This window comes from Buceros rhinoceros, unplaced genomic scaffold (genome assembly GCF_000710305.1).
Source record: "Buceros rhinoceros silvestris isolate BGI_N320 unplaced genomic scaffold, ASM71030v1 scaffold19026, whole genome shotgun sequence".
NCBI lineage: Eukaryota > Metazoa > Chordata > Aves > Bucerotiformes > Bucerotidae > Buceros > Buceros rhinoceros.
In genome coordinates this window covers 4,161-15,996 of record NW_010416060.1, presented here as the reverse complement: position 1 = coordinate 15,996, position 11,836 = coordinate 4,161, and the positions used below count along the sequence as shown (strand labels likewise).

General features: G+C 40.3%; 1 protein-coding gene across 1 annotated transcript in view; it reads right to left on the bottom strand.

The window, feature by feature from the left end:
- Positions 1-2,908: 2,908 nt before the first annotated feature.
- IL10RB (interleukin 10 receptor, beta) overlaps positions 2,909-11,836 on the bottom strand; it is a gene marked incomplete at its 5' end in the record, with an annotated part of 9,714 nt that continues 786 nt past the window's right edge. The window contains 5 exons of the mRNA XM_010137672.1: positions 2,909-3,121; positions 5,340-5,497; positions 6,763-6,913; positions 8,567-8,727; positions 10,937-11,106. Of these exons, the coding sequence (XP_010135974.1) occupies positions 2,909-3,121; positions 5,340-5,497; positions 6,763-6,913; positions 8,567-8,727; positions 10,937-11,106 (853 nt within the window). The remainder of the gene's footprint in view (positions 3,122-5,339; positions 5,498-6,762; positions 6,914-8,566; positions 8,728-10,936; positions 11,107-11,836) is intronic.

Sequence of the window (11,836 nt, the reverse complement as noted above, 5' to 3'; positions counted from 1 at the left end):
AGAGTTCCCGGGAAAGGAAGTGATATTCAGACACGCCTCCGTGAATAAGCGCATAAAAAGGGGCGTTTCGAGACACTCCCTCGGCACTTTTGAATTCAGGTGAACTGCGGGACTTTCGTATTTCCACCCTGGGTGGCGTCTCTTACACTTTGGCTGGTGGCTTGCGGCTTGGTGGACCTGCAGATATTGAATTTATGGAAACTTTTGTATTTGCTATTAAACTGCAAAGCCTGCAAGCTGTCAGATTGGTATTTAAAATCCAGACACAGACTCCCAGGAAAAAAACAATTGGAGAGTGCTCCTTGCCACTGCGGGAGCTCAGCTCAGAGGAGTCAAGTCACTGGCTGGATATATCTCCTCCTTCCAAATGACCTGTTGGATAGCTACACTGGATCTTTGCGGTCTCCTCTAAATTGCAACACTGAAAACAATGGCAACAGAAAGTTAAAAAAAAAGGCTGTAGATGGTGTTTCTGCATGGAAAAAGGCAATAATCCATTCTGCATAGGTTTTGGTGGGTTTACATTCCATCCAAACCCCTGTCATTGTGAAACCCTTTTGTTTTTAACAGCCACGTAGTTTTAACACGTTGACAATGCTTCTATGACTGAAGGGAGGTCAGACAAACAAGCCAACATCAGCGTTAGAGATGCCCTGACCACAAGGTTAGCTTCACCTGAAATAAGACTTCTGGCACCAGATAACCAAACCAGGAATTCATAGAATGTCTCTCTGCCCTTTCAGGATTATCTTTATTAACTGTATTCTGCAGCGGAGCTTTCATTTCTGTTCTGTGTGGCATATAATCTCCTAATTTTATTGATCAGGTTATCTGCATTAGAATAACTAGCAATGGTGAGATCTAACAGCTCTGTCAGGTTGATGCCTTCAGACAACTGGAGCGTGGTATGACTGAGGGCTGAACCTTTGCTAGGATTGTGAAGGTCTCTGGACTTCCTGGAAACTTCGGCAACCTGTTGAGATGCAGAGTTGGGGAATTCATTCCTATCTCGTGCTAGCTGTGATGCAGCTGGGATCTTATTTTTCATTCTGTTTATAAAGGCTTTTTGACAACGGTATAGAGAGTAGATTAAATATGGGCTCATATGAACCTGAACCAGCTGGTTCTTTAAAGACATTCCACATCAAAGAAAAGTTAAACAAAGCAGACAGGACAAATCTTTCCTTTTCCTACACTGAAAGAGGAAGCAGTATTCTGAGAACAAAGTCCCTCTCCTCTCACGTGATAGTACAACAATTGGCAAAGACAGGAGGAGAAATGCTTCCTCTTTTTAGATGGGGGAACTAACCCCTCAAAATTTCAGAGACGATGTTTCTGCATACATTCTTCCTGCTTTAATCTAAGACAACTCTGTCTCTGAATAGACGAGATTTTTTTTTCCTCCCCCCAAGTTTGTCTTACCAGTTCGGCTGTAATGAAGTGACTCAGTACACGGGACTGCCTTTTCTGTATCCTCTTTGTAACCTTTGATTCAGCTGATTGATTACGGCCACATTTGATAGATAGTAACTGCCTGCTCTTCCATGAAAATCACCTGCTGGATAGATGAAAACAGCTCTGCTAAGAGTGAGGAAAAGGCAGGTCTGACAGCAGCTGGCCAGCAAACCAGCATATGCATTGGTCATGAGTTATGCCATGTGATATTTGCCTTTCTGAAAGCCAAAAAAAAGCCAAACAAAATCAACCAACCAACCAAAAAACCAGAAGCAGGTACTACTGTGGGAGGAGGATAGGGGACACAGAGGGAGCTGAATTTTTACAGTGGAGAGATGCACCAGACACAGGACATCGGCCTTCAACAGGATCAGTACTCACAGTGCAGCTTTGGTGAGAGGTGAAGAAAAGCACCAATGAAACAAAACGCCTTAAAAAAACCCAGCATGAAATAATATTACACACACAGAAAAATTGTATCACTTACCAAGTGAGCTCACAGCGCAAAGGTCACACTTTATGACCCAGCGTTGGTGTGGACATAACCTTCACATGCATGAACAGGGCTAGGCAGGGGAGATTGCGCTGTGTAGCGTGGGACTCCCGTCAGCCTGGATTTCCTTTTTTTGAATTAAGGATATGTATCAGTAAACAAATAAAATGACCTACCTTTTAACTCCCACTTCACCTGCAAAGTTTTCCACTGGCTTCAGTGTATTCTGGATTAGGAAGGCAAAAAATTTAATTAGCCATAGAAACTGCAGGGTGGAGGCTCAGGGGACTGAGCAATACCTGGACATCGATGGCTATTGGCAGTGCCCTGGTATGTTCTCCTTATCCTGAGCATCAAAGTGCGAGTAAGAGCTTGCAATGCAAAACACACTGAGTGTTTCTGTTTGGTTTATTCATACCAAGTTCATACCATCACAATAACTTCACAATTTTGCATCAGGTAGAAAAAGTATTTAGTAGAAACATTATGCCATTAGGGATATCCTTAAGAAATACACACAAGTTCTCATTAAAAAAAAGTCAGATCAGTTCTTTCTTTACAAAATATGATTTTCTTTTACAGACCCTATACGATATGCCATTTTGATTAGCTTTTGCAATAAATAGTTCATCAAAGTTAACTAGTATCATATATATTATATTTGCTTTTTAAATTAATGTTATAATACAGTCCTAGGTATTGCTACAAGTTAACAGTGAGCCACTAGGAACAGTGGCAAAAATTACATATCATTTAATTCCTCATTTACAGTCAAGTATCTTTAAAAAAATAACATGATTCTGGTAAAAGTCTGCGTACACGTCTTTGTATATGAATATTTATTGTCTTAAGAATGCAGCAATGAGCAGATGAACTCAACAGCCAAATGGCTGTTTGTTTTTTGTTGACTCAAAAGCAAATGGCTTTACTTGTGGTCCAGCTGAAGTATGAGGAGTGCATTTAGGCCTCCTCTGAAGCTGGTACTATTCTTGAATCAGAATCTTCCTGTTCAGAGTCCTGAAGGTGCTCTGTTGTTTTGCTGGTCTCAGCTCCAGTCTCATCACACTGATTTTGTAATTCTTCTGAAATGACAGTTAGCTTGTCATAAAAAAGATGCTCTTCTTGTGGGAGTGCAGAAAAAACCTGTGAACCGCTGGGAGGCTTGTTCAAAAACTGTGAGAGGAAGAGGAAACGAGAATTAGGCTGTATCAGCCATACCATCCTGTCTGCTTAGAAGTATCTTTTATGTTGTTTTCCACACATCAGTTGGCTTTCTCAATCCTTACAAGTCCCAGAGCGGTGACAATGTAATAACCTCTCTGCTTGCTTTAACATCCTGTGCAAGGCTTGGAAGCAAATCAGAAGTGCCTGTGTTTGCAAGATACCCCGGGGGTTAGCGACTACTGTGGAAGATAAGCTTTCTTAAAAAAATAAAATACCTAGGTTTTGTTTGGAAACAAAACTAAAAATGGTGGCTTGACTGTAGGGGAAGTCTGCAGAGAGATTTGTCAACTAGGTCCAAGAGATGTCTGCTCAGACATTAAATAGTGATGCTTTAAATGTCCACATAAACCAGAACCATTTAGTCAAGTAAAGGAGAGGGAAGGAGATTTGTGGGGCTATGTAGTTCAGTGAGAAAGATGACCTAACTTTAGTACCAGAATATCACAGCTTTCTCCCCACTCCCTGTTCTATTGCTAAGATGGAACCAGCCTCAAGAACCATCATGGACTTTGTGGGATGTCATGATTGTATTTTGAATGTCAACACAAGAACAGCACGCCTCCTCAACACAGTAAGAATATGTCAACCGCTCATTCTGGTGGCTGAAGTGGCAGTTCATTTTACTGGTAGTGGCTGGAGGAATACAACTGCATTTTGCTCTTGTGACGTGACTGCTGCCTATTCCTTTCGTGCATTCTACATAAGGAACCAGCCGCTCTATCAGGAGTCCCGTTCTCTGTAACTACAAAAATAAATACTAATATTATTACTATTAGGCCTTTTTCTAGCAAACTCTGATTTGAAATATTCTGCCAGTAACCTGCAATCTCAAATGTTCATGTAGCGTAACCACTGCCTTGGATAAATGTCATTTTAGGTAAGTACGAGTGACCTTTGAGTACTGTTATTAACTGCTGTAACTCACTAGCACAAAGTGGTATTTCTCTTGTGAGAAACCTGTGAGCAAAACCACAGGAAATCTGACCACATCCGGCATTGATCAGAGCAATGCTAACCTCCCAACAGCTGAGCTCCAGGTTCACCGCACCCCTGTGTGCTGAGCATGTGCGCAAGACTATCGCTAAGCCAGCTGCAAAGCCTTCGTCCGCTGAACTCTAAATAAGTCCAAGTGAAAGACTCAGGAGAAACTGCAAGAAGCTCAGAAGAGTACAGGTTGCTAACTTCAGCGTACCTAACACCCTGTACAGCGTTGTTTCTGGGAGGAGATTCTGATACGGCCTTTTTATGTTGCTATGTGGGTAACAGGGTCGGGGCATTCTCCAGCAGTAATGACTAACATCCACTGCTCTCATTTTATCCAGAATTTTCAGACTTCACTACATTCTTAAGTTAAAACTCTGTCCTCATTTCAGCTTATTATTCTATTTGTGAAAGAATTTTGTTTCAGGAGAACAAATGTGCAGTTTTAAGTCTAAAATGAGGTAGGGAAGACATATCTCAATTGTTTGCTATCTAAAAAGAGGAACTGAAAGTTAACACCTGTTATTCTTTCACTTTAAAATGAAAGAAAGAGAGAATCCTGTTTCTAAGCCATATAAAGCTTCACAGTACAAACTATGCAGTTGTTTTAGGAATAGAAGTCTATGCCAAGTTTTTAAATTGTTCAGCTTTTAAATATTTTGGACCATTTTGGACAAACCAGTCAAAATGACAATATTTTTGAGTTTATTACACATCAGTATACTTCAAAAGGAAGTCTAATTTCATGGCTTCTTACTTATGTATATGCATCACCACAGAACTTCATAAACAACTGGGTTATGCCCAATTTATGACCTTAAAATGCCAGAAATTAAACATGAAATGAACTAACTTCCACTACGTTTCTCATGCTGAAAAGTACTTTCCTTTGTCAGCTTTTTCCAAAGCTCATGACTTTTATTGTCTGCCCTTTTTTGAATGGCTTTTTATGTTTGGCAGAAGAGTGAGCTTTACCATACCCAACAACTACATAACAAGAGATAACCAGCATTGCTCCTCACAGTCCAAAACCCCCTCGGAATAGTCTGCCCTTTGCAGATGGCTAACGCTCAGGTGCAAGTGAAAGCAAGCGAAACAAAAGAAGCTCAGAGGCACAGAGAGCCCCCGAAAAGCAGGCAGTTCTGCTGAAAACGCTAATTTTAACTGTGTTAGGGAGAAAACGAACCTCTTTCAAATGTTGGGGGAAAATATATGACGGGCAGAAAACATGTCTGGTGAGTCGATATAGATACAAAAAGGAAAAGAAACAAACAGGAACAGATATTACGACGGCTAACATTGATCCTGTAAGGACCATCACAATTATCCACGCAGGAGTCACACCTGCAAGAGACAAGAAAAAAAATACTTAAACCCATGATGATTTAGTTCTGAATATATTCTTTTCAAATTATCACTTTCTCTATGGAATTAAAAAAAAACCCCAAACTATTACTAAATTGTAACTGCAAACGCAAGTGTTTGTTTCCAGATGCAAAAAACCCTCTTAGCTCTTACATTTTTAGTCTGAATCGGCTCAGGAAGTTCTCAGTAAAGCAAGCTTACAAGCCATCATGTTTAGACATTTACAGTTACACATTCTGGTGATTCTACACGCAATACAAGGCAAATGGTTAAAGGAAAAAAGACCAAGAGAACCAGCCACAAGCTGATGTGATGCAAAAAGCTGCTGTGCACTCTGGTGTTTAAGGAGAGTAGGAGTTGACACATAACACTACCAGAATACAGGCTTCCACTTGCCTCTTGAAGAAATCTGTAAAAAAGGCAGCAAAGTAAAGACAACAGGGAACAAAAGTCTGTAAAACTCTAAACTACTGAGCCTTTAAAAAAATTATGTCAGGCTCAGGGACTCCACAACAGGCAATGGAATGAAGATGTATCCATGCATCTCTGTACAAGTGTTTTAAACCAACCTACACTTCCTAAGCACTGTTCTAGCCACGATCTAACAAGAAACACCACCACCAAACCCCACCTGCAATTCAGCTGCTGCGCACGCAGATAACATACTTGTAGGAAAAATATATGAGGAAAGATTTTATGAGGAATACATGTGAGGAACACGTCAGCCCAGTAGCTTCCCCAGGCTTCCCTCAGATTAACTTGTGTCTCTGCCTCTGATTTTCCACACATTAACTGAGGGTGTGAGTTAGCTGAAATACATGTTATGCCTGTGAAAAAGGCAATATTTAGGACGCCATCCTTTCTTTAAACTAGGGACAGGAAGCTCCCTGCTAAGACCACAGGGTCAGACCAGGTGCTACGTAGGACTCTGCAGACAGCAGCCCAAGGCGGCGTGGCTGGAAAGGAAAGAGCTTTTGGTACTTCCCTGCCTTCAAATTGAGAAGGACAGTTTCCAAGCAAAATATTTGTTCATATTCCTGATTAATAACTGTTATGTTTCTCAGAGAAAGATCGTCATGGCCTAGCCTCCTGACAGACACTGGCAGTATCACCACAGAAGATAAAGCAACGAACACATCCATTTTCACAAGGTTTATACGTTACACTGATTTTCACTTTGAATGGCTTTGCACATCTCCCAGTTCCCTGCGGTACGTGTCCCACCGTGATGCACCAGGAATTACCGTTGTGGGTTGTCTGCTCACAAAGCTCTCCGCTCAGTTCTCCTGTTTTGTTCCACTCAGGCATAACTGCCTGCACTTGGATACAATATATCGTCCACGGTTCCAACTGAGACAGTATTTCAGAGTTATGTTCAGTGTCTATGCGAGTTACCTAATAACAGAGAAGAACACAAAAAATTTGAAAAGAATGAGCCCAGGGAATGGACTGGGTAAGTAATTAAAATTACATTTAGTAGGACAAATCCTAGCAGTTATAACCGCAATGTGAACAAGGCTTTTAAAGGCAGAACGAAGTGCCCTGCTTACGTCACATAACTGTCAACTCCACATTGATTTCACCTGTAGTTCAGAGTGTGAGACCACTCATGCCACTGACTTTCTGGCTGCTTCTAGCAGCATTAATGAAGTTTTAGGAGAGTAGGATTACTACAGCAGAGATACAATAAATGAAATCTGCTTGCACAGAGAAACAATTGCTTACCCAAATGAGATCAACCGAGAGTGTCACAGGCAGACAAGTTAATCTGAGACAGAGCAAGCAGAATGGATGATTTAGGAAGAGAAAAAGAGAGAGAGAAAGGCTTGTGGAAGCTATCAGGCGACTGACAGCGACTTGCTGTTTAGAGGGATGATTAACCAATCGTCCCTGTAACTATGCGGTCCCTGCAGAGTACAGGAATCCCTACAACATGCCCCATTACATAGTAACAGATTCCTTCTCAGGGATGAGGAGACTATAGCTCAGTTTCAACATTTTGAGCAAGCATCCACTTCAAAAATCAACCCATGAAGTTACACAAAGTCTTTGCCTTTCGTTTCTTTGATCGCTATGGAATTTCGCAGACTTCTGCTCTGAAGAGTTACACGCACAATTCTACCTGAAGTTCCTGCTGTCTCTGGTAATCCACCTAAGTTTGCATCTCACAGGCAGAAATACCTTCATTTCTTGTAGTGACTGAAAACCAGTCTGTTTTACTGGGAAATGATGAACTCTCATTTTCTGGCATTGATTGCCGAAGAATTTTGCAGGGTAGCAAATACAAATCAGAATTACATGTAGTGGAGTCCTATTATATGAAAATTGTATGGGTGTACAAAGCACTAATTATAATGTGACTGGTGTCTTCTGGTAAAGGGATTCCTTTCTCCTGTAACAGAACTCATGACCCTGTAATTAATATATTATTTATGATCTTTCTCCATGCACTTTGTATATGAGAAGTCCTTTGCACTGAGTAACAACACATCTGTCTGTGGAGGCTGTCCAGAAGAGGGAGAAAAAGAATTACAGCTGGTAGAAATCGAAGAGGTGAAGGTGACCACAGTTACTATAAGACCTCATCCTTGATGGTATTCAAAGCCCAAAGTCCCACAAAACGCATAAATACTCAAAAGACATGAGATTTGAATCTAGATCAGCTTATTGCCGTGACCACAGATACCGCTGATGTTACAGCTTCTAAGTTTGTATGTTTGCTTGTGCGTGTGAGATAGAGAGATTTGGTGGGGAAGACTGCATCACAAATAAACACATCACCAAACTGAGGGAATAAACTCTTGTAACGCAGTGGTTATTTCTGTTGTGGAAAGAGCAAACTACATCCATGCTACTGTTTCGCTACACAGCTCTCTGGCGTTTGCCCTCAAGAGCAGTTGTAGTGACCGGATTTCTCACACTGTAGTTTGCACAGATACATTTTTACTTCCGTACTGTTAGCTTTCTGAGCTTCCTGAGTATGGTATTTTACCACGGAAAGCATACATCAAAGTCGTGGAGTCACAGTGCCCAGGAGGCAGAAGTTACCTCTGCATTGCTGCCTTTCTTCCAGTACAGTATTCTGTAATTCCACGAGCCGTAATACTGCTTGAGAGACCAGCTGTCATATTGAGCAAAAGGGCCTTCGAAATCCACGTGCAGGAACCCAGACTCTGACTTCACTTCCACATTAGGTGGTCCGATGACTGCTATATATTAGAACGGTGGAAGAGAAGAAAGAATAGAATTCAGTTTCGCGTTGTTTTTAATCTGACATTTTTATACAACCCATGATAATTTACACTTTAAATAATTTTATTTATGTGAAGAAAGCAATTTCCTTTCACGGGTCAGGCATAAATAAATCCTTTCCTTACAGAACTGGTCTTGAAAGGCATTTATTTTTACAGTTTGGTAACAGATACCATTGCAGACTACATTTTCCATACACTAAACTAACTCAGTTCTCTTTTGCCAGCTGTGGTGACTCCTGGGAGAGGAAGGACGGTACCTACAGGTTATTACTCACTTCTCCTTCTGGGCCAAGCTGTTGCAACATCTGTCTTTTCTGAGCAGACCCTCTAGAGAAGTGTTGTAATGTTTCTTTTTCTGAGAATTTTACTCAGTTCTCTTTTGCCAGCTGTGGTGACTCCTGGGAGAGGAAGGACGGTACCTACAGGTTATTACTCACTTCTCCTTCTGGGCCAAGCTGTTGCAACATCTGTCTTTTCTGAGCAGACCCTCTAGAGAAGTGTTGTAATGTTTCTTTTTCTGAGAATTTTGAAAAAGCGACTATTACATTCTTGCATGTTGAAAATGGCTTGTCCTTACTATATTTTTGTGCTACTACCTAAATTATTTCATGAGTAGCTTAGTTATCAACTACATTGTGTTGGCAACGAGCTTTCCTTTAAAGACTCCTATAATTCCAGCAAACAACTCTGCCTTGGTTGCCTCTGTTGAAGTTGTGCCTGGCTACAGTCACTCTGTGAAGTGTCCAAGAAAGGAAGAGCTCAATGCTGAGCTCTTAATTAAAGGAAGAGACAATTCTGCATTCCTCTAGAAATACGTACTTCTGTAATTTATAATTAACCCCCTCTGCTTGCTGAACCATACATTCATGCAATGCTCATGAATATGTTGTTGAACTTACGAAAAATCTTAGGCTATTCCTACAATACGGTGCGGAAATTATTTAAAAAGCACCAGCAGAAATAACAATACAGAAAGGAATATCAGGTATTTTCATCACGATGCCCTGCTCAGATCAGCTATGACAACATTAAAAATCCTTCGGTCCTCTCAGAGATTTGGCCAGTACTCCCAGTCTTTCTTTCCAGGTAGTTTTATACCCAGACAAATTTTTCCCAGAACAAGCCTGCTCTGAAGGCCACATACTTTCAAATATATGTCAAGCCACAATTTTGTTAATGATTTACAAGGGTGCTTTTTGTATTACATTTTCTTTTAGCTGTAATTTATACTGGCAACATTTTTTTCCATGCTATGTTTTGGTGCTTCTTTTATAGGCAGATGTAATTATATCAACATTATGCTTTTGGACAGGTAACCAACAAAAGCATTTTAAGAAACAAAGCTGTAAACTGTAAAATTACACTCTGAAATTCAAGCAACAGAATTATTTAAACAAATAGAGGCAGAACAAGAAAAAAAAGGATTTTTAAAAGTTTTTCTCAAAGATGAGGTGTAACAGAACTTCCTTCATGGTTTTGTATTAACTGCTACGAGGAGAAAAATACCTTGGGTAACATTAACTTCAAAATCCAAAACAAATTGATTTTTGCTTATGAGTGGAGTAAGAATGTACAAAACAGAGGACGCTCACTGGCAAAACCCACTCTTATTCCCAAGCTCAGGTGACAGCAACACGATTAACATCTAGGTATGTTGCGCGTTCTAATGCAAGGCAACGTCTAAATCCTCTCTCACAAAAGACTGAGGGAATGGCAACATTGTGCAATGAGACTTCTTGACTAAAAATTAATCTTTCTGTGGTTTTTTTTAAATTAAAAAATAAAAAGAAAGCTTTCTGCCTGACACAGCAATGAAGAAGAAAGTAATAGCACTTATTTGGATACGCAGCAAGTCTGAACCCTTGAAGAAAAGCTCTCCCTCGCTGAAAAAAATAAATGATCCTTATTTTAAGGGAAGACTAGACATTTTTTTAAAAACCTCCTCAAAAGAGGTTTCAAGTACCAATACTAAAACCTAGCTATATTAGTGAACCTAATATGCTTTCTGCCTTCAAAAAACGAAACTGTTATCACCAAGATTTTATAGTTCAATGTAATTAATTCTAAAAATGATCCGTGTGCTATAGCTTTTCTTATGGTGAAAATTGTGAAGGTACATTAACAGCAGGCAATATTTTCTGTGGAAGACTAGAAAAGGGCTTACTGTCATCCATTGGCTTGAATCTGACGGTCACCCAGTCTGAATGGGTATTTTCTGACTCCGCCCTGACCTGTAAAATGTAGTTTCCGTACACAGGCAGAGAAGAGACGTTGCACTGCGTGAGTGTCAGGTTTGTGCTCACATTTTCATACGTGCTTCCACGGAAATGGATGCTGTATGGAAAGGAAACAAAATGTTTACGATGTGTAACTTATAACTGACTAAGTGTCTTTCCTCTCTATTAACTGGAAAAAGCGGAACATCTGTTCGTTAAAACAACCAGTTATGACTCATGAACAAGAAAAATCAGATCCAGTGCATAAGAAACATCATTACACAAACATTAAACGTTTTGTATGAATCTATAAATGTGTGACAAAATTAAAGATCAAACTTATGATTCAGTAAATAGATGCCCTTTTCTTGGCAGCGGTTACAAAACTTCATTCAACAGACAGTAGCTACCAGACAAGTGTATGGAAAGGAAACAAAATGTTTACGATGTGTAACTTATAACTGACTAAGTGTCTTTCCTCTCTATTAACTGGAAAAAGCGGAACATCTGTTTGTTAAAACAACCAGTTATGACTGGAAATAATAAGACAGTACAGCTATGCACGGCTTTGATGTCTAACTTGGACCTTGTTGAGAACTGTCTTTAACAAACGCACATAAGGAAAACCCAGTGAAAACAGAGCCTGAGAACCGTCTAGGAACCATTTAGTATGTTCCACCTAGAACACAGTGATGAACGGGCTAACTGCTACCAGAACCCAGAAAAATCTTCTGACTAAGATGGCCTGTACCCTTGGTTTAGGAATTTCTCCTCAGCAGGCACCTGCCTGTGAGTGCCATCATCTCTGCTTTACATCCTACCCTGTCTCGGCCAAAGAATTCAGCAGG